General features: G+C 44.8%; 3 protein-coding genes and 1 long non-coding RNA gene across 7 annotated transcripts; 2 read left to right on the forward strand and 2 right to left on the reverse strand.

Annotated features, from left to right (window-relative positions):
• The first annotated feature begins 17 nt into the window (after nucleotides 1–17).
• On the forward strand, nucleotides 18–4,156 carry LOC128751091 (annexin A1-like). Its single transcript, XM_053851890.1, has 11 exons — nucleotides 18–164; nucleotides 476–581; nucleotides 733–827; nucleotides 1,270–1,383; nucleotides 1,552–1,642; nucleotides 1,735–1,871; nucleotides 2,148–2,241; nucleotides 2,977–3,072; nucleotides 3,157–3,215; nucleotides 3,702–3,824; nucleotides 3,887–4,156. Exons 1-11 carry the CDS (start codon nucleotides 96–98, stop codon nucleotides 3,941–3,943), a joined length of 1,041 nt encoding a protein of 346 aa, XP_053707865.1. The 5' UTR covers nucleotides 18–95; the 3' UTR covers nucleotides 3,944–4,156.
• LOC128751096 (uncharacterized) lies at nucleotides 2,810–5,387 on the reverse strand. Of its 2 annotated transcripts, XR_008413224.1 has the most exons (5): nucleotides 4,869–5,387; nucleotides 4,191–4,251; nucleotides 3,874–3,949; nucleotides 3,674–3,829; nucleotides 2,810–3,035 (listed from the first exon to the last, which is right to left on the reverse strand). It is a non-coding gene; the product is annotated as an uncharacterized LOC128751096 (long non-coding RNA). The 2 variants fall into 2 exon arrangements; XR_008413223.1 differs by lacking the exon at nucleotides 3,874–3,949 and having other exon boundaries at nucleotides 3,674–3,806.
• slc30a5 (solute carrier family 30 member 5) lies at nucleotides 4,940–9,753 on the forward strand. The gene is made up of 16 exons (XM_053851836.1): nucleotides 4,940–5,407; nucleotides 5,749–5,871; nucleotides 5,949–6,015; nucleotides 6,085–6,170; nucleotides 6,282–6,369; nucleotides 6,438–6,525; nucleotides 6,599–6,675; nucleotides 6,757–6,927; nucleotides 6,991–7,279; nucleotides 7,340–7,548; nucleotides 7,698–7,855; nucleotides 7,921–8,050; nucleotides 8,280–8,526; nucleotides 8,587–8,813; nucleotides 8,891–9,019; nucleotides 9,511–9,753. Exons 1-16 carry the CDS (start codon nucleotides 5,337–5,339, stop codon nucleotides 9,679–9,681), a joined length of 2,331 nt encoding a protein of 776 aa, XP_053707811.1. The 5' UTR covers nucleotides 4,940–5,336; the 3' UTR covers nucleotides 9,682–9,753.
• A 195-nt stretch (nucleotides 9,754–9,948) lies between these two features.
• On the reverse strand, nucleotides 9,949–21,776 carry LOC128751067 (MAM domain-containing protein 2-like). Of its 3 annotated transcripts, XM_053851848.1 has the most exons (16): nucleotides 21,693–21,776; nucleotides 19,257–19,427; nucleotides 19,034–19,144; nucleotides 16,680–16,966; nucleotides 15,047–15,131; nucleotides 14,816–14,953; nucleotides 13,517–13,794; nucleotides 13,290–13,383; nucleotides 13,062–13,208; nucleotides 12,101–12,220; nucleotides 11,887–12,026; nucleotides 11,654–11,750; nucleotides 11,286–11,441; nucleotides 10,904–11,157; nucleotides 10,616–10,700; nucleotides 9,949–10,260 (listed from the first exon to the last, which is right to left on the reverse strand). In XM_053851848.1, the coding sequence occupies exons 2-16, from the start codon at nucleotides 19,285–19,287 to the stop codon at nucleotides 10,214–10,216; spliced, it is 2,070 nt and encodes a 689-aa protein (XP_053707823.1). In that variant the 5' UTR covers nucleotides 19,288–19,427; nucleotides 21,693–21,776; the 3' UTR covers nucleotides 9,949–10,213. The 3 variants fall into 3 exon arrangements, with proteins under 3 accessions (XP_053707823.1, XP_053707831.1, XP_053707841.1); XM_053851856.1 differs by lacking the exons at nucleotides 19,034–19,144; nucleotides 19,257–19,427; nucleotides 21,693–21,776 and adding an exon at nucleotides 17,219–19,002; XM_053851866.1 differs by lacking the exons at nucleotides 16,680–16,966; nucleotides 19,034–19,144; nucleotides 19,257–19,427; nucleotides 21,693–21,776 and adding an exon at nucleotides 15,370–16,648.
• Nucleotides 21,777–21,898: the final 122 nt, after the last annotated feature.

Consider the following 21,898-nt stretch of genomic DNA (forward strand, 5'->3'; position numbering starts at 1 on the left):
GCAGGGTGTGACCACAGGTGAGCCAAGGCGCGGGTGCAACACGCCATCATTTATACTCTTTGGTCCTCAGTCTACTGCTACCTTGATCAGCAGATATGTCCATGTTCAAGAAATTCTTCAACAGTATCATTCGTGACAGAGACCCTGAGGAGGACACTGTCACTGTGAGTATCATTCGCAACTTGTTTCTCTTGTTGACTCTCAGATTTGAATGTAGAGATCACATGTCAAACTGACGTGAGCAGTAGCTAACATTTGTGATCCTATTATATCAATAACTTAGTACCTTTCTGTTAAATGACTTTGTTATGGGTCAGAAAACTTGAGGGCTCCAACCCTAATATCAAACTTGGGATGAAAACAAAAAATCTCAAAATGTATACATTGTTTTAATGTTGGTTCAACAAGTCATTTTGTGTGACAATACAGTCACTATTGTGAAGTGAGTGTACAAAGTACTGGGTCTGTCTTTCAGGTGAAGGGGAAGCCCAAACCCAAGTTCTATGGGACTGTGGCAGCGTACCCAAACTTTCACGCCAGCAGTGACGCTTCTGTCCTGCAGAGTGCCATTGAAAGTAAAGGTGTGCGAGCTGCCGTCACATTTACAACCGTTTTCCTCTTAAAAACACCTGAATAGCATGTTCTTTTTTCCGTCTTCAAATGCTGTTTTATTTGACCACCTCCCAAGTGTTGGTTTGTGCAGCGAGCTAAAGATGCAGTTCTGTTTGGCAGGAGTGGATGAAGACGTGATCATTTCAGTCCTGGTAAAGAGAAACAATGAGCAGAGACAGAAGATCAAAGCAGTTTATGAGGCGGCAACTGGTGAGGTGAGGGGCCCAGACATTACTGTGTTAATGATAAAGAAAGAATGCAGGTGAATGGACTTGTGTTGATGGTTGAGTGGCAAACATCGAAAATGCAAATGTTAATAAATGAGACCTGTAGCTCACACACGTCATTTTTTATGTTTTGTGGGGACATTTCATTGGCTCATGCTTTCTCCAGCCTCTCACCCTAAACCTAACCCACCAAAACTACTGGCTAACCTTAACCAGTGCTCTGAACCAAGCTTGAATTCAATTATACTGTACCAGTTATTTTGAAGTTTTAATCCTCAAATTGAGGCTTAACCTTGTGAGGTCTGGCAAAAGGGCCCCAAGATGGGCAGAATGGCCCCACAAGGAGGTGTTTTTCGCATGTGTCCTTACTAGGAAGGAAAGCTTAAAGAAACCCACAGTAACACTATGATTGCGTATATTTGTGCTGCAGGACCTGACTCAGGCTCTAAAGTCTGCTTTTAGATTTGATTTGGAAGATGTCACCCTGGCTTTGCTGATGCCACCGGCACACTATGATGCCTTCCTGATCAGAGAGGCCACCAAGGTGATCCACCGATACTCACACTTTCATGCTCACACGGTCAATGCACTTTCCCACTTTCCTTTCAAGAGCATTTAGTTCCTTTCTTAAGGAAGTACATTTTCAGTCACCGGTAAAGATGAAGTGGTTCAACCAAACGCTAAAATGCTACTTTACGATTGTTGTTGTCAGCGCTGGGGCACTGATGAAGATGTCCTTGTGGAGGTTCTGGCAACACGGTCAAACCAGCAGATCGAAGAGTTGAAGCAAGTGTATGAACAAGGTCAGTTCACTTGCAAATGATGGTGATGAAGAAGCTCTTTTCACGAGGGGGTCGATCATTGTCTTGTTATTTGATAAAATGTTACTTTACAGTGTATGGTGTGACGCTGGAGGAGGTGATCCGCGATGAAACCAGCGGAGACTTCGCCACAGCACTGCTGGCAATGCTGAAGGCCAACAAGGACGAGTGCCACGACGTGGACTTGGAACAGGCTCGGAAGGATGCACATGTGAGCTCACCGACATTTACAGATATATTTGATTAAAATCTCATGCTGTATCTGCAAAAATAACAGACAATGAAAAACTATGAAACCAATATCAATCTTGGCAGAAGGCTTACGTGACAGTTACATTGTAACGTCACATTGCTAAAATGCACTGTATAAAGTCTGACTAAAAGATTAAATTTTAGAGGCGAATCAAATTAAATTAAACAAATTTCTATTATATTTATATTTGTACAATTTACTTGATGAATTAACAAAAGGTTTTGAACGCTGCAGACTCTTTTTGAAGCCGGCGAGGATTCAGACGGAATCGACGTCAACGTGTTCATCGACATCCTGACCAGGCGCAGTGGACCACAGCTCTCTAAAAGTACGACTACGAAATAAGGCTTTCAAGACTCGCTGCTGTACTTTGGTGTCCGTACTCAAACATCCAACACTAGAGCTGCTGTAACATTGAGGATAAAGGCTGGAAACATAATAGTGAATGTGCTCACATCTGACCATAGAGACCAAATCCTTTCAGACAGAGACACAGTTTCATACAAACTCTCCGTGTCCAAGGAAAGTTAGCAAATGAATAAATGTGCATCAAATCATCCAGTCAAAACAAAGAAGTGCGGTCAGAGCAATTTCACGATTCACACCTGATCAAACCAGTGGAACCAGAGCAGCGACACACCCAGAAGCACGAGGACATGACCAAAGCGGGTCAAAACCACTGTTGAAATAAATCATTTTTCAAGCAGCCGCAACTCGAATTATATAACTACAGATTCTTATTAAAGTAGTTTAGTAGTTTAAGAGTCCACTTTTTCAGAGGTGTTAAAAACAGTAGAAAGAAGCAGAGGACATTCTCACCTTCAGTTTTCATTCAGAGCAAAGGAGCACATAGGCAGCGGGCGCAGGTTCAAATCAGTGAGAAGACTCCCCAAAACTACAATTTCCCAAGTTAGATTAGCATTTCTTTTATTCTTTCTCAATCATGAATGGAACATAAATAACAAGTTACTTAAAACAATGTTCTGACTTCAACCCTGGAGTATTTCTTTGAGCTTTACATAAACACAGAGCTGATTTTAAGTTGTTGTTGTTGTTCGTTGAGCTTTCCAGAGCTATGCCTGCATCAGCGACGTCACGCTGCCCAAAGCCCTGGACATGGAGCTGCGGGGGGACATCGAAGACTGCATGATCGATATTGGTGAGCGTTGTGACGCACTGTTTGTTTGTCAGTACAAGGCTGAAGTCAATTCAAATCTTGGGTAATATTTGTCTCCGTCCACAGTGAAATGTGCCTGGAACACACCAGCGTTCTTCGCTGAGAAGCTTCACAAGGCTATGGAGGTGTGCATGTCATGTTCAACCTCTGAACTGAGAGCAGTGGAAAAAAATATATATACTGTTCATTTACTTAAACCATTGTTCTGTGATTTCAACTTCTGCAGTGCATCAGTGGACTTGTATTTCACCAAGGGCTAGGACTTATATATTTATATATGTATGATCATCCTGGAGCCAAATATTAAAATGCCATTAGTTGAGCTTAATTACACACTCTTATTTATTAGATTAAATAAGAGATGAAATTGTACTGAAACGCTACTATTTCATCCGTAGCACCAGATGAGTTATATCTATAAAGAGTACAGCTAAATCATGAAATGATTTCTAAATCTAAATGTTCTGATATTTATGCAAACCCATGACAAAACCGATCTTTATCAAGCAAACTGTTTCCACTCACAAAAAAACAAGATCATGTAGAGAAGAGAAAATACACGGACTGAGGAAAGCTGTCTCACCTCCCGACTGTTCCCGCTGCTCCCACAGCGCCATGGCACATGTGAGGAGACTCTCATCCGTGTGCTGGTGAGCCGCTCGGAGGTGGACCTGAAGAAGATCGTGGAGGAATACCGGGCCATGTACGACATCTCCCTGCAGGAGCAAATTGAGGTAATCTGATGAACCGGGTGATGATGTTCTACGTGCTGCACTGACTCACTGCGTCTCAACAGCACGACACAGAGGGACACTATCAGGCTGTGTTACTTGGACTGTGCGGGCCCCACTGAGGCTTCCTCATGCGACAACAAGCAGAAACAGAATTGCATCAGATAGCACAAGCAGTGTATCTTTATACATGGAAGCATGAGCAGAGAAACTGCTGTTCCAGATGAAAAATGTTTCTGTTAAATTAACAAAGTGTTTGAATAAATCAATGGCATTTGATTTTGTTTTCACATCTGTGTATAAGGTCAAGGGTCAAGTAAATAATGGCCAACAATCTGTCCTCATGAATCTCTGTGTCTGAGCACTCACCGAATCAAAATGCTTGAAAAGGCAGGGATGAGGATCAGCTCCTCCTGGTTTTCACATTATCCTGCAGATAGGGGGGCAGGAAATAAGTGTTCGGACAACCTTAACATTTGACACAATCTCAAATATTGTGATGAAAAATCTTGAAAAATGTTTTTTATGTGTCGTACTACCCAGCCCTGGAAGTGACATGCATGACTTTTTTTTTTATCCCGAGACAACAGTCATCTTGATATATATTTTTTTTATATCTCGAGATACAATCATAAATGTACTAGTATTTAGCCACATTTGATTATTATTTTGAGACACTTGACCAGAGTGTCAAAAGCGCAGAGACTTCACCGTCGGCAATATTCTGGCTTGCAGACAATGAATGACAACAGTTACGAAGCCATGGTTAGACATAGTGGTTTTTTGTGTGTATTACTGTGTGTGAAAAAACTAGCCAAACTAAATTCACGTACTTAGCTCACAGTAGAATGTATGTTACTTTGCCATGACACGAGATCAGTGGCGGTAAGACACACGTCAACGTCATCTATTTCTTGATCATCTACCAGAGAGTGGACATTCTCATCCGTGCTCACGGCCATATAAAGCACGTCTAAAAAGAAAATAGGTAAAAGGGGTTTTGCGTGTCATTCAATTATAGATATATTTTTAATAATAACTATTTACCTACTGCTGCGATCAACATGGGATGCCGGATTTCCCACATTTTCCTTGGAACATGAACTGCACACCAATGGTGTCTGGGCATGACGTGGATTGTAAACCGTGTCCGGAAGTAGCCTTTCGCTTCACAGCTCCGGTTTTTCTTGATGAAAAAAAGAAGAAAAAACAGTGATAACGTAACTTTTTGGAGACGCAAATTCCTTAATTTATGTGACTATAGTTTTCTGCGTTCTTGTTGAAAGTGAAGGATTTTTTTGGTCGTCAAGTTGGAATTAGATGAAGCCGAGTGTAGTTAGCTTGTAGCCAACAGGACCGCTGGTGTTTACTGCTGGTGACTGGGTCATTGTGATTGAGTTAAACCCGCTTGTCCGAGTCTGCGACGATAAATGGGCTCAAAGCTAAATACCACAGTCAGGTAACAGTGATGTTCCTGTGTCTGAAACGGTGTGAGAGGATTTAAAGCGGAGGAAAATGGAGGAGAAATACAGCAGCAACGTCCTGTCAGGAGGAAAGCTGGGCATGGTGGAGGTGCCCAACTCCAGGTAGGTCTCGTCAGTAGCATTTGGAGTAAAGTGTTTATAGTGTGAGACGTCGAGTCGGGTTGTTGTGACGCAAGAAAGCAAAACATTTCCATGAATGTTTGAGCGGATTAACGCTCACATTGGTTTTGTTGTAATGATTGTCAACATTGAAGTTTAAGATACGATCGAGGAAACTCCTGGACAAAACCTGTTTGTGCTCTGCTCATCCTTGTGTGTGTCCTTGTGTGGGTTTCCCTCAGGCACCTCGGTGGCCTCCCACTACCTCCTCCATTTATGTCACAACTTTACTTTCAATGTGTTTAACCAATTTCCTACACACGCTCAAATCTTTATCTCTGCAGGCTAACAAGGTACATCGTCCTCCTGGTTGTCACCAAAGTCCTGAAGGCGCTGGGGATTTTTGAATCCTATGACATTCTAAAAGTAGTCCACATTGTGCAGTTTATATTTATTCTCAAGTTGGGGTGAGTGCCATCTAATAGTTGCTGAGGTTTACTTTGAGTGACTCTGATACTTAGCGGTGTCATCTGTTTTGTTTTAGGAGTGCAGTTATTCTTCTTTTAGTCCAAAAGCCATTCTCGTCCGGTAAAGCCATCTCTAAAAGACAGGTTTGTTTCCTTACAAATATAGTTGCCGCATAAAGGTTTCCAAATAACTGGTTGTTTATGTCTCCACAGTGGATAAAGTTACTAAAGCATGCTGTCTTCAGCTGCATCATATCCCTTCTGGGCTTCTTTGGGCTGACCCTGTGTGGACCTTTGAGGTAACGCCACCGAGCAACACCATTGTGTATTGTTTTATTAAGCTGCCTTTTGTTAAACACAATGAATATAAAACACATTTATGCATGAATGCATTCTCTTGTGTTGTGAAGGACACTGCTGCTCTTCGAGCACAGCGACGTGGTGGTCATCGCTCTTCTGGGTGTTCTGTTTACAAGCTCTGGCGGAGGACCTTCTAAGGTGGGAGCAATCATTGTTACTTGTTCATGATCCTGAAACCCCATATAACCTCATTGACTTCCCAGCAGACTCGAGGCGCTGCACTCTTCATCATCGCTGTCATCTGCCTTCTTCTGTTTGACAACGATGACCTCATGGCAAAAATGGCAGAGCACCGTATCCTTAAACATTTCGTAACCATCACTTACTTGTATTGGTGGTTTTTCTCCTTAACTTCTCCCCATTTTAGCTGAGGGGCATCATGACAGCACGCTCACACATTTTCTCTACACTGTCATTGCCTTTCTGGGAGTCGCCGACCATAAAGTGAGCCATTGTGTTGTCAACAAATGTTTTCAAAATCTGTGGTGTCGTCTTCGCTCTATAATGCATCTCTGATCCGGTCAGGGTGGCGTCGTGCTGCTGGTGGTCTCCCTGTGCTTGAAGGTGGGCTTCCATACGGTCTCCAGGAAGTTGGCCGTGGAAATTGGCGGGGCTAAACGACTCTACGCGCTGGATAACCTGGTTTCTGCGATCGTGCTGCTGCCTTGGGTGGTCGTGCTCTCCGCCACCACAGACGTGAGTGCAGGAGGAAATGTTCAATTTCCTGTGCTGCATTACTCAACATGTCCATATCCTCAGAGTAAAGTGGAGTCCTGGTCTTCCCTCCTCCTGCCTTTCGCCATGATCATCTTCTCAGTGATGATCCTGGAGTTCTACGTGGAGGCCGTCTGCAGTGCAAAGATGGAGGCGCCCAGATGTGCGCGCTATGGCACCGCTGCTCTCCTCTTCAGCGGCCTGCTCCTGGCAAACTTCTGGACCCACCCGTTCACAGATCAGCTGCGCTCCATGAGCAAACCCCCGCAGCAGATAAGCACAGAGCACGTGCTCTCCGGTGGCGTGCTCGTCAGCGCCATCTTCTTCATCCTGGGTAAAGCTGTCTGAATCTGATCGAGGGAAACTAAAGCACTCACTACATGTTTCTATTCAGCATCCGGTGTCCTGTCGTCACCCTCAAGGAAAGGTCAGAAGGGCACACTGGTGGGCTACTCCCCTGAAGGCACCCCACTTTACAACTTCATGGGCGACGCCCTGCAGCACACCTCACAGTCCCTCCCCAGATTCATCAAAGACTCACTGAAGCAGATTCTGGAAGAGTACGACTCCAGACAGATCTTCTACTTCCTCTGCCTCAACCTGGTGCGAACACATTCCGTCGATAACATGTCTGAAATAGCTGTTGAGATATGTGGTTAAAATTGGGCTAAAACGTGGTCATAATATATTCATATAGCCAAATTCAGTCAAGTCAAGTGTTGGAGGTGTAACATGTGGTTCACGTGTTTTAGGCTTTCACCTTTGTGGAGCTGTTTTATGGCGTCTGGACCAACAGTCTGGGTCTTATCTCTGATGGCTTCCACATGCTGTTCGACTGCTCAGCCTTAGTCTTGGGCCTGTTTGCTGCCCTCATGACCCGCTGGAAAGCCACCAGGATCTTCTCATACGGGTACAATTAAATTCTATATCGAGCTTGAACATAAAAGTAATTTTATACTCAATGTACTTTCACAGATATGGTCGAGTTGAGATCCTCTCTGGATTCATCAACGGTCTGTTCCTAATGGTCATCGCCTTCTTTGTGTTTGTGGAGTCCATCACTCGGCTGGTGGATCCTCCGAATATAAACACAGACATGCTGACGGTGAGTTCAAGTGCCCTGCTGTTTATTCTATAGAGATCTATGGAAGCTCTTTTGTTCTTCTCGGCTGACTTCTTTACGTTTAATACAAACACAAACACCGAAACAGCAAACTGCTTTACCAAAGAAGGACGCCCCTTCTTCTTGTTCTGTTGAATTTAGAATTAGATTTAATCTCCTCCAAGGTATTAATGGTGACCAGTAAAGATGTGCTTGTGTCTGTCCTCAACAGCCAGTGTCAGTCGGAGGTTTGTTGGTGAATTTGGTGGGCATCTGTGCGTTCAGTCACGCTCACTCTCATGGAGGAAAAGCCTGCTCAACACACGACCACGGTCACTCCCACCACGGCCATTCCCACGGCGAGCATGGTCACGGTGGTCATGGCCACTCTCATGGGGGACATGGACATGGACACAGCCACGGTGGTCACGGCCACTCTCACAGCTCAGGGGGCGGAGGCATGAACGCCAACATGAGAGGTTTGAGTCCAGGGTCTGGCACTGAAACCAACAGAGGATGAGATTTTCTTCCCCACGCAGGTGTGTTTCTTCACGTGCTGGCCGACACCCTGGGCAGTGTCGGTGTCATCATCTCCACGATCCTCATCAGGCAGTTTGGCTGGCTCATAGCTGACCCCATCTGCTCCCTCTTTATCGCCACACTCATTTTCCTCAGCGTCATTCCACTTCTGAAAGATGCTTGCGAGGTCCTGCTCCTGAGGACTCCTCCAGAGAACGAGAAGGAACTCAACAAGGCACTGGAGAAGGTAACTGTGTGCTTTTATAGCCTCATGAAAGTATGTGGATGACATTAATATGGGATAACAAAACTCTTCTGTCTCAGGTGGAGAAGATTGAGGGAGTGTTGTCCTACAGAGACCCCCACTTCTGGAGGCATTCAGCTAACATACTCGCAGGGACCATACACCTGCAGGTGATGTCGGACGTGGTGGAGCAGAGAATCGTCCAGCAGGTCAGTTCATAGTGGACAAGAACTGCACCATTCAAACTACAATACAAGTCCCATAAGGTGCTGCAGCAGTGATTTCTTTTCAGTTTTTCTAGTCATTGAATTGGTTTGCATCAGAATTGAATTTTAAACCTTATAGCTAGTGAAGTGTTACCAAGTGGCCGCCACGCTCCAAATTGTACTTTTTAAGTGTGACAAGAACTTGGCTGCTGTGCCTTTCAATCACTGAAGCGTTTAAAGTAACTGGAACAAATATGTTTGTAAATCAAAAAACAAAACGTCCTCTACAAGAAAAGCACATTGCCCCCCCTTACAGTACCTTTAGGTAGTCTTGTTGTCTTCGTCCAGTAGGTGGAGCTCTAAGCTCTTTATCCTTTTAACTGAGCCTGTGCTCTGCTCATTTTGGTCACAAATGGAGTTAATGCCCTTAAATTGCTCAACTGCTACCTCAGTGGCAGTGTCACTCAAGAAGCTCATCATCTTCCCAACTGCAGGTGACGGCTGTTTTGAAAGACGCGGGAGTCAACAATCTGTCAGTGCAGGTGGAGAAGGAAGCATACTTCCAACACATGTCTGGACTCAGCACAGGCTTTCAGGATGTTCTGGCAATGACGCAGCAGATGGAATCCATGAAATACCTGAAGGATGGGACATGTATCATGTGACCTTCACATCCACCTGGGACCAAAAGTTTGTATAGACCTTTAAAAAATAAATGTGAATATATTATTTTAACTTCTTGCCTCTTTTTTATTTCATTCTGGACTGATGTAAAACGATTGAAAAACTGATTTAAAATCCAGAGCTTACAATGCAGCTATTCAACTTCCTCCTGCTGTTGATGTGGAGGATTACATCATCCATGTGCTGCATGCGTCAGCCTCTTTCCACTGACCACCCACTCTTACAATGACCACAAACTAGAGTCAAGCTCGCCTCCTTCACCATTCGGTTTTATTTGAGCATTAATCTAATGCATAGAAAGTGTAGAGACCCTCCATGGCTACAGTGCAGAGAGAGTTGCAGACTACGATGCTGCTGGTATGTGTTTGCTCCGGGGAAACGGACCTACAGAGTGAGCGGTTCCTATGGTCCACGAGCCTCCGTGGCCTGGACGTGCGGAATTGGGGAATCATTCAGACTCCAGTCGTATCAAATGTTCATAAAATGAAGCTGGTGCACAACTTTTTCCATCATCTACTCGATGTCGTTGGAGTTCTCCTGGCTGGTCTGCACCTCTGTGGCTGCAGGAGACAACAAAAGCTGCAGTCAAACTGAATCACCGTTCAACTGCTATTGGATGGAGGTGAAATAGTTTTCAGGCTCTGTTAGACAGTTGCGGTACTACAGTCATTTATCAATACTTGTCTATTAACCCATCAGAGGTGGAGTCAGTGGCCTGCAACTGTTGCTCTCACACAAACCAAACCTCAATTCTCTTTAGTGTGTGGAGGTTGTAGATTCTCCAGGTGTTTTGGCTGCATGGGGCTCTTCAGGATGCAGAGTTACAATCCTTGGCCCCTCCCACACTTCCACTCCCTCATGCCAGTTTAAACTTGAGGAGCCTGTGACTCATACGTCCCAAAAAAAAGCAGTCACCTGGGCAAGGTCCAGCTTCAAGGATGATGTCATCAATAGCGATGTCACTCCTCACCGACGAGCCCCGCGTGGCTTCAAACACAATCTGAGAGTAGAGGAGAGCAAGAGTAGTGTAGTGGTCAAACCATGCCCTCTGCCAATATGTTAGAGGCCTCCTATTTAGTTAAGGAAGCCTCCTTCCATTCCACTTATTTTGATATGTTAAGCATTACTTTGTTCATTTGTTTATGCCGTGCACGACAAACACACTTGACTGAATAGGAGTGCATTATTAAAAAGTCGTCTTGCCTCGTGTTGGCTGTTGCTCTGGTACTCCACCATGGCTCTCAGCCAGGCTGCGCTCTGCTCTCCGCTCTGTTGCCACAGCAACACACCTCCTCCATCCTTGTCCAGGCGAACGCTCAGCTGCCCCGTGCCGGAGCCATACATGTGGTAGAAGAAGTGCAGGCACTGAGGTCCCCAGGAGCCCCGTAAGAGGCGGGAGCGCAGACGGATGGTCTGGCCCGGCAGCAGAGGCGAAGCCTCCATGTGCAGGTAGTTCCCTGTAGGTCAGAGGTCAGCGTGTTTTATGAGCTCTTTAACAAGGGAAGCTGCGTATAAACATGGATGACCATTTTAGTTCGGTTGCCATGGTTACTCAGCGCTGTCTATTTCTACGGTGGAGCCTCACCCAGCCCTGAGGTGTGGTCCCCTCTGGGTCCAGTGTAGGAGGTGGGGGTGGGTCCTCTCCTCCGCTCCCAGTCTCCGTCGTCGCTCTGCTTGTCCTGAGTGTAGTCGCATAGATCGGCTTCAAAGTCACAGTGACCCGGCAGTCTTGACAGAGACGCTGCGGTCAAGACCATTGAAGCAGATCCAGATGGAAGAGTTGCAAACAGAACAAAACAAAATATAGTTTTGTGGTTGGCATTTTCAGTTTTGTTGCATGAATAACTTCAAGTGCCATTTATAGGGTTAAAATCCTCAGAGTGATTTGATGTGTGCAATTCCTAGACATCAGAAAGAGAATTTCAAATGGGAGGCTGTGAATGTTCTGAGCACCTGTGGTGAGGTCGCAGTCCCCGAGGCCAACGCTGATGTCGTCCAGGGCGACAGATCCACAGTCCCACAGGCTCCTGCAGGCGCTGACAAACACAACCTGAACACAGGGGGTTGATCAGTGAGCCATACGTGTGACAGTGAGAGGAACGTCAGAAACATGTGGAATATACGTCAAGTTTACACAGTAAACGCTGTCATGTGGCACAGTTGTAAACGTCTTATTTTCCACTGACCTTGGAGGGTTGTGCTGTTTGGAAGGTCACGTCACTTGCGATCCAGATTCCTCTGGACTTCTCCCCAAGAGTCCAGATGGTCTCATGGCTGGTGCCGTGCTGCAGATAGACGCTGAGGGTCTGCTCCGAGTGGTTGAAACCTGCAGCACATTTCAATAGATGAGTCCCTTGGGGCACAGCCACCTGGTGGCTCTAAAGTTAGGGTGTGACCCACCTCTGAGAGAGAAGAAGAACCTCAGACAGTACTTCATGTTGCCGGGCAGAGTTGGGCCTTCTAAGCGACTAATGTAGCTGGAACGTGAGTTCAGTCGGGACTGAGTCATGAGGTAGGAGCCTGACCGGACGAAAAAAAAAAGACTTCATTTGACGGCTGAACTCATTTTTCATCTAGACCAGTCGTCGGCTGGGGCTCCTTCTGCTGGTGGATGCTCAAAGCTGATGAGTTGGTCTTCAGTGACATTTCCAATGTATCCTGACTGCAGCATGACATCAGTTACTTTTGTCACAAATTGAAGTCTCTAACCACCATTTTAATGAGAACATTTAACGGATTTACACTAATGGCCACACAGATCTTAAAAGAATAGATGAAAAATACTGTATATGTGATCCTTTCACGTCACCTTTGAGAAATATTGAAAGCCATTTCATGGCTATTTTTGCTATTATTGGCAACGTATAAGTACAGTTTAATGTCAAAGTAATATTATCTATTAATTATAAACTTGTTTTTAACTTAGAACGGACTTTCATCACTGAACTTTTAGCAGCTGAAATCATTCAGTGTCTGTCACTGAATGATTTCAGTTGCTATAAGTCCAAATATGACTGATCCACTGTCAGCAAGTGTTTTGTAATCCTCATACTATATTCATGCTTCTGACCCAGTCTTCTTTAACACATGATCAAACACTGTTGAACAGTCACCTACACGTGCATCTCATCCACATCGGTTACCTTATAAGTTATCGGTAACTGACTGAATTTCCTCCTTGTGTTTCAACTTGCAAGACTTCTGTGCAGTGACACGTGATGGTTCCGGATCTGTTTCTGCCAAGCTTTGCTCACCTATGATCTTCTTTTCTGTTTGAATTTGTCACTGGAATTGGAGTGTGTCCCCTGAATTTTGCTTTATCAGTTCATTGTTGATATGGGAACAAAATGCTTGACTTCACCTGTGCCGGTGGTGTGGTCTCCGTTTCTGAAGATGTTGGGCTTGACTGACACTCTCTTCCAGGAAGAAGCTGCCTCTGAGCTGAGCCTGTACTGGCATAAACCCGACTCAAAGTCGCAGTCGGCAATGGAGGGGTCAAAGGTTGGCTCTGTGTGACATAGGTCAAATCAAGTTGCTGTTAATGCCGCTGTCAAGGAAACAAGGAAACAATGTTCTCTCTATAGTTCACCAGTGTCTGTGCTGCAGAACTCCGGAGAGAAGGAAATGTCATCAACAGCAACACGTCCGCCTCTTGGACTGTTAAAGGCCACTTCAAAGACCACCTGGACGGTGAGACACATGGGAACAGTCTGTGAACCACCATGATGACTGCGGGAAGCCAGATGATCTATGTAACTCGGGAGAACAGAACGTGTGGATATTTTTTAGCTCTTTCAGTCCAACCTGTCCACTGACCTGGACGGAGTACGGTGCCTTGAGGTCCACCTGCACAGGTATCCACTCTCCCACGTCTGCAGGCCAGTCACTGGAGCTCTCTGGACCTGCTCTCCACAGTTCCTGGTACTGCCTCAGTGGGTCGCGGGTGTAAACAGAAAACAGGTTTCCTCTTTCTTCGCTTCGCTGGTACTGAAAACTCAGGCAGCCGGACATCGGTACAGCCGCCATCGGAGACACCAACTTGGCGACTTCTTTGAATGTTTTGGCATAAACGGAGTCCACGTACATGTAGTGACCTTGGGGAGTTGGAGAGAGGGAAGATTTGAGCACAGCACAGGAGAGATTAGCTGACTTCTGTCAGTGTATTTAGCTATTGCTGTTTTGTGAGTACTAATACTGTAATTACTACTATATCCAATACTGGATATAGCTTATTTATTCATGTAAATTTCTGAAGTATGTGATGTTCACTGTAGTGTAAAATCGAAGGAAAGAAAGAGGAAAGAAATTATTTTTTAGTTACTTATATAATTATTCTTTATTTTTAGTAATTGTTTTTTATGTTATGTTACGTTTTTATGATGATTATTATTATTATTATGTTTTGTTCATTAAAACTTTCCTAGTTGGTGGGACCTTGGCAATAAAGCTGATTCTGGCTCTTAATACTTAGAAGGAAAATTGAAAAATGAATATAACTATGAAATGCAAAAAAGACATCATGGTGTGACAATAAAAATAATGAAATATATTGTAGACCGTCCAATTTTTCCATGCTCTCCACTGTCGTCACCGACATAAGCATCAGGCATGGATGGTGAAGTCAGCACTGGGCACTCTGGCACGTCTGACTGAAAGGATTTGACTATAGTCAATAATTCCACTCTTCCGGAGGCAGCCTTAGACGTTCACAACAAATTCACTGCAGATGTTGTCACACTCCAGTCCAGGTTTTGTGTTTCCGATGTTTGTCAAGCTGCACTCTACCAGAGGATTGGACACCCAATGTATTTCACAGATTAAACAGCATGTGTGAACGCCCACAATAGTACAAGGTAAACACGTTATGACGAGGAAGGTGGGGGTTTGATTTGGGACTAAGAACGCAGAGTGTCCCTCCAGCTGCCAACACGCCGAGTGGGGATGAATGGGACCATGAATGAATCATAAAAAAGTTTCAATTGAGTCTGATATTCGGCTTTTAAATGCAAGGTTCATAAGCAGCGTAACAGTGTTAAGTGGCTTTTAGCTTCAAATATCCCACCCATTTGGAAACCTTACAGTTTTCTGAGTAAAATGCAGTGTGATCACACTCACCTGTTTTGTTCTTGTATGTGTTGTCATCGGGCATGTTGTTGTGCAGCAGCTGCCCTCCTCCACCCCCAACATACCAGTTAACGTTAGCGTTCCACTGGTTACTGTATCCGCACAGGTGAGACTCCTCGAAATCACACTCTGCAGGAAAGAGCAGGTCAGGTGAAGTGCGTTCCAGTCTCATGCAGGAGGACTGAATCAATGATGGCATGACGGAGGCCCCAGGTCACTGACCCAGGCAGTATCCAGGCCTGATGTGGATCTCGAACACGGCTACGCTGCTGCCCGGCTCTCCTCCAGGTTTACCCTCAATGACGATCTAATCGGGAACACATGTGGAGCATCACAGAGTCACACAAGAGAAGTGGAGCCGTTGATACTTGAAGCTCATGAGTTTAATACAGGAAATTTCACACTGGTCACGTAGCTGGTGTGACGCCATGAAAGTCTAACAATCCACAGGTCTTGGATTTTCTTTTCAAAAGAGAAGGCCTTGTTTGCAAAATACGACGTGAACTTTGTCTTGTGGCGGTTTGCATCTAAACATTTTAGCTAACCTTGGTGTCAACTCGACATAGTCTGCTGAATGGGTTCAACAGACTGCAGCTCCGATCAAGTTGAGAAGAAAAACTTGTTTGATGTGGGAGTGCGATAAACTTCTCCAACAATCCAGTCATCCTAATATCACATTTAATCCACTATGAGAAAGAAGAAAAAAAGTATGGTTTTATACAGGCCACTTTTCTCATGTCCACTATTTAAAGCAGCACCAAAGCAAATATGTTTTCGATTTGAACTTTGTTCTTCAAAAGCACTGGGAAAGAAACTTTTGATAGGCCATTCTCTCTCTTCCTTCCTCAAAATGGTCATGTTCCAGTTCAAGTGCTGTCAGAGAACATCCTCTATCTTAAAAGGTGGATTCCAGTCACCCATAACTCCTAAATCCCAAGCGCCTTGACACATTATGCAACTAGTCACCATAAAGGAGAAATGATAGGAAACTGGAAGAGCTACCTGCGATGCTTACAAACTGAAAGATGGCTAGCTCTTTTGCACAAAAGCATAAGGGCCAGTCTCACATTTCGCACAAGGACACGACCATCATCAATGTTCTAGAATTCCAATGATGAGAACAATGGGGCGTGTTTAAAGGATAAAACTACATGTTTAAAGGACTGAGAAGACAGAACTCTGCTGGTCGATGGTGCCACGATCTGCAGTACGGATGAGATGAAGTCTTCAGATATGAGATGTGAGGGTGAAGCAGATAACTGATGAGGCCACTGTTCGCAGTAAGGTTTGGGAGTAAATATTTCTGAGACATGTTTCAGACCTTGGCAGTGAAAAGTTAGTGAGCTGAAAGACTCACATGCTCGTCTAGCTGAGGCCCCGTCCACCATTATGTAGGTCGCGACCCTGTCAGAGCCGGCTCTGGCTCCTCGGGTAATCTAAACATATGCCGGACTGTTTCCACTCAGTGTTTTCATAATCAGCGCAGGAGGGAAGGTGTGTGTTTTCTCTCCACTTCAAATGAGAGTCATTTGGATGTCGACCTATATCTGTCTCCATACAGACACAAATGAGCTGGAGGAGCTTCCTGCGACAACGCTGTGCCAGTGTGACCCTTGCTTCTGCTGGAAGCGGTGTAAAGAAACTACAACAAATTCCTCCTAGTCGCAAACCAAAGGGTCATCTCCTCACCTGATGTTAGGTCTCCTGCAAACTGGAGGCTTCCTCACTGATGTCCACCAAAGAAAACCCTGATCATCAATATGATTGCTCCACTTCATATTCACAAAAAAGAACTCCCACGTCGGATTGGCTCTTTCTTCAGACAAACCCAAGCCCCCTTTGCCCCTCTGCTTACCCTATAGGCTGCAGTGATGTTCTGCAGGTCCATGCTGGAGATGACCCAGCTGTCAGACGGTGACTGGCTGCTCCACAGCGGCCGGTCCAGGCTCTCTCCTTCAGTGCGCTGCAAGACCGCCAGGCTTCCGGAGACGCTGATTTGGTAGACCAGTCGCAGACAGCTCCACTCCTCCTGCTGCAGAACTGGACCCAACAGGATGCCAGTCGTCCCTCGCGAAGCTCCGCCGTCAGTCGCTGTCCCACTCTCATTATCAGTTGAATCCGTCTCCAAGGTGACGAAGCGGCCTGGACAGACAACAAACAGATTGTTGTTTTCATATTCAGAACCGCCTCGATTGGATCTCATGACCATAATTCTGTGAGCCAGATGTAATCTAGTCGATGAACAAACCACTGAACTCAACCCAAACATCTGCTTAACAATCGATACATCCATTTACAGCTTACATTACAAGACAACAAAGGCTTTTGTTGACATGTGCAGGGATTGGATATTAAAACTACAAGTTTCCTAGCTCTTGCAGAAATTCACATGACCTTTTTCATGAGGTCCAGATGATTCCAAATGAAGGAACAACACTGGCTGTCGTTCCCTCGTCCATGCAGGACAATAACTGAGCTGTGGAGTGACAGAAGAAGAGCTCCGCTCAAGCATGCCCATGGAGTCCCGTCTAAAATGATTATCACATGTTTCTGTGGGAAACTCTTGTGTGTGATGGAGGACTATGAAAACAATGAGTCATTTCCTTAAAAAAAGAAGAACACAACAAATACAAAGGTAATTGATCAAAGAGTTTGGCCTTCCTTCCAGTGACATGCAGCTTCACACACACACATTTTACCAGAAAAGTGACTAATGCTGGGCCACGGAAGAGAAGAACTCACGGGTTGCTGTGCTTCAACTCAACGCAGATCCCTGTAATTATTTGATGTTAATGAATCCCAGTGACATTTACTTGCAGTTGGTGTCAGCGAGCCGACTGGTTCTCTCTTCAAAGCTGCAGCCATGTTTGCAGATGGTAAAAGTTATGCTTGGGAGCGATGATGAATGAAGCACAAATAGAAAGAGAGTCACAGTTTAGAGGATCACCGAAGCCTCTACAGCACATTTGCACAAACTTTGAGGGGGAACATCTGACTGCGCTCCTACCATTAGAGAAGGCCTTTTGCTCCTTATATAATTCCCTCCGAAAAGATCTGTCATTTATTACAGCGGGCCACGGAATGCTCTGCCGTCCACGGCCCCTATATCACTGCTAACACGAGAGCACGCCCCTCTTTGACATCTACTTAAGATGTTCTTGTTTGGGTCACGTTTGTTGTGGAACTTTTCTCTCAACTACCATTTTACTGACACGGAACAGGCTGTTAAAATAAATACATTCCCACTTTGGAACACACATTGCTCTTGTTTAGATGATGGCCATGGTTGAGCAGTTGGAGAAGAACAAAAGGTGCAGTTACAAAGTCTATTTTCTGAGTCTCCAGGGTGATTGACGTGCAAACAGTCACACAATAGGACGACTAAACCCTTTGAATTGATTGGTTGTTGACAGAAACCATTGCAAGACATTGAAAGATTTCAACCCTTCAGGTGGAGAAAAAGGAGGCTAAGAAAGTGGATATTGGATTTCTTATGCACAATCAGTGACAGGAAGTCTATAAATAATTTTGCTTCTGCTCTTTCAAACATGGAAAATGGCTGATGATGGAGCCTGGAAAAATGGAGTCTGACTGGTGCACACTGGCCTGGCGACCAGGACTGAGACTCGATCCAAATGCTCCTATTATGCAGTTTAATATTAAATACAAGTCCACATCCTATTCAAGTGCTATTTTCATGGCGTTGGTGGCGAACCCCAAGTGGGTATTATAGAATGGAGGGAGCTTGGAAATGCATTAGTGAACGTTAGAAAGCAGCAAAACAAAGTACAGGTCATGAGAAGAGTAACGTTTGAGAATGAAAAGAGCTGAAGAGCATGGTGGAGAGGCACATCAGGGTTTAGGATGAGACTACAAAGACATGAAGACTTATAATGGAATGCTACCGTAAAGCAAAACTCGTCATTCAATTTAGACACTTTAGACCTTTACAAACCACCTTCAAACCAGCTTTGATCATTCGGTCAATGCTGACAGTGAGTGGACATAGATTTCTGCGTGCACGACACGCACTGGTATCAGCTGAAAGTTCGGCCCGACAAGAATGCAAGTGTGGATTTCACTGGCTCCAGATGTGGCAAGGAGCAGGAATCGAGGAGCAGATGTGCTTCTCACCATTGAAGTCACGACCACAGCATCCCTGAACCCTGGAAAATCTTATTGAAGGTAAACTAAACTGCCGATAGCTACCATCTTTGTGGAGGGTCCAGCTTGCAAAGTCTGCATCCGAGGTATAGTCGCAGGTGTTGGACTCAAAGTCGCAGGAGCCTGGCAGGAGTGGCTTGAGGGCTTGGATGGAAGCTTGGAGCAAACGGAGAGAATGAGCAGAAGAGAAAGTATGAATCACAGGAGCTGGCATGAAGAGAAACGTGTTCCCAGGCGCCTGCATTGATGGAACTCAATTGGAACTCACCAGCCAAAGACAGAATCAAGTAGAAAAGCATGTCTGTGGAGGAAGCACAGCCGTGGGCTGTTTTCTTCAAATGGTGGATCCAAAGTTTTCTTCTCAAGGAAACTCTGGTGTGTCCTGTCTGAGTGTCTCTGCAGCTCCCTGGCAGCACACTGCAGACGGAGACAGTTGAGTCTGGACAACAGAGCGCAGGAGGGGAGAGGCAGGGTGGAAGGGAGGAGAGAGGGGTGGTTCATGGTGGTGGGCAAGGGAGAGAGGGGGAACACGGTGAGATGGGGGAAATTTGAGAGAGGAAAAGGAAGAGACTGATCATGGGAATATATTCAAATGAAATTTTTGCTGGTGAGTGGAGAAGACAGATTCAAATGAAGTGGGTTCGCCTCATTTCAGTTCAGGAGTTTGTCATCCGCTCACAGCTGCATCTCAACAAAGAAAGGCTCCTGGTTCGATGTCCCTGGCACACTCCTGCTCAGTCTTCTGAACAGCATGTACATGCCTCCAGTCAGTAGCTTCCAGTCATAGAAACATTTCACCTACACTTCAAATGTAAGAACACACACATGAATATTCCCACACAAACCAAATGGTGCGTGTATCTTCTAGATAGGCGACCTCTGGTGGCTAAAGGGGGCATTACTGTTATAAATATTACTATTCCAATATTATCGAATTGATGGCTACTGTATCAAATTCATTAGTACCTGTAACTAGAAAGTCTGTTTGAAGCCTGTACATGCTGATATGAGAGAGCACTAGTGAAGTCATCCACTCACATCCTTGTTAACAATATAATTTAAATAAAACAGTTGCATTTTCCCCTTGTGTTTTTGAGACATAAAACAATCCCTATAGTTTAAATGTCAAACCATAAGAATGTTTTGTGTCCCCTCTTTCGCCTATGAGTCAAATGACCTCTGGAAAACACCCAGAAACGCTGGGTATAAACAGGAACACCCACTGGGAGTGAGGCATAATCAGCCGCCATCAGGGTCCAGACTAACTAATGCAGCTTGGAGCTGATTGGAAGCAAATCCCTACTGGCAGCCTTCAGAATGAGTCCTCTTGCCGAGGGCAGAGGATATTAGAACAGATGAAGAAATTAAATTGACACAACTTGTGCACCACACTTCACGGCGACTTAACATTAGGAGATGTGTTTCATGCACACATCAACTGAGCTCAATTGAATTGGTGTTTTCTTCCCAAATATTCCCGAATGCCCAATGTATATTTCTGAGATAACCAGTGTTGGATCTAAGATGACTGCTCTACTTTCTTTCTATGCAGGCAAAACAAATTCCCATCGGATTCTCTGTGTGAATCCTGACCATCTGACTAAACTCAAGTCTATTCGTGAGAGTTTGTAGCTCATAAGAGAATAATTTCATAATATAAACAGCATGACTGTCTTCAGCACAGTTGGGAAAGAAGAAGTACTGAATCGGTTCCCATGTTTAGCTGCATAAATCTAGCTTCAGTCGACGTTTGATTTCCCGGAAGTCTTTGAAAAACATGAAGTAGTGTAGCTGCCAGGATCATGGGGGAGCGGTGTAAAGGTTCTGCTTTATATGCAGCACACTGACAGCATGCATTCAGGAATGTGATTCAGATCCACAAACCTTCGCAGGCCACATGAAAAAGATATCTTTCAAGAGATTGCTACAGGTCTTAGAGTTCAAAAATTGCATGTTGATTTATAGTTTGAATGAACCAAAATATGTTGTCTGGAGCAGCTGTGTTGCACAGACAGTACTGTATTCCGGTGATGAGGAAAATGTGTTGCTCAGTCCGACTCAACAACAGGAGACATCTGCTGCCTAACTCCCATTCTTACCTTTTAGTTTAGAAGAAGAAGACGAAGAAAAACAGTTTTTAGCTCGAAAGCTTCAAATATACTAAATAAACTACTACATGAAATTGATTGTTGCCCCCCAAACACCAATACGTGTTAGTTTTGAATGCATATTCATGGGCAGAGTTCCTGATATCACTCACGCAACATAGCTGTAGATGTTCCGAGAATTTTGCTTGCAGTCCAGTGGTACCTCTCAACATAAACACGCTCCTGGTGCCTAGTCCTGTACCTAGAGTGTCTGGCAAATTTCAATATTCTTGTGATAATAATGAGCACTAAAATCACCCACTGCTGAGAAGCATAGAAAGAATTCAACCATTAACTGATCAAGAGGAGCATATCTTCACCCATGTAGTCATAGAATATTATATAAAATATTCATGGCTACCCGAAAACAAAAGGAGAGCAGTGCAGAAAATATAGGCTGTGTGACATGAATTGCTAGTAGCAGCGGAATGATCCAGTGACCGCAAATGCATTTGGATGACCTCATTCTTTCTACCCTTCATTGATGCATGTGGCACGCACGACCACAAGCTCTCGTCTGGACAGCACTATTCCAACACATGTCTTTGTTTCCCAACCTTATCAGTCTTCTCATCACATGCTGTTGTCACAGTAACGGCTGCTCAGACAGATGGATGCAGGGCGAGCAAGGTGAGAATGGGTCTCTAATGTGTAAACAACAGCGCTTGTCGAGAATTAAAGTGCGAACGTGACCTAAGGCATTCTTTATTGTGTCAAAACGGTCATAACTGCGGCCCATCATGACATAAGGGACAGGCACACT

Source organism: Synchiropus splendidus, chromosome 1 (genome assembly GCF_027744825.2).
Source record: "Synchiropus splendidus isolate RoL2022-P1 chromosome 1, RoL_Sspl_1.0, whole genome shotgun sequence".
Taxonomy (NCBI): Eukaryota; Metazoa; Chordata; class Actinopteri; order Syngnathiformes; family Callionymidae; genus Synchiropus; species Synchiropus splendidus.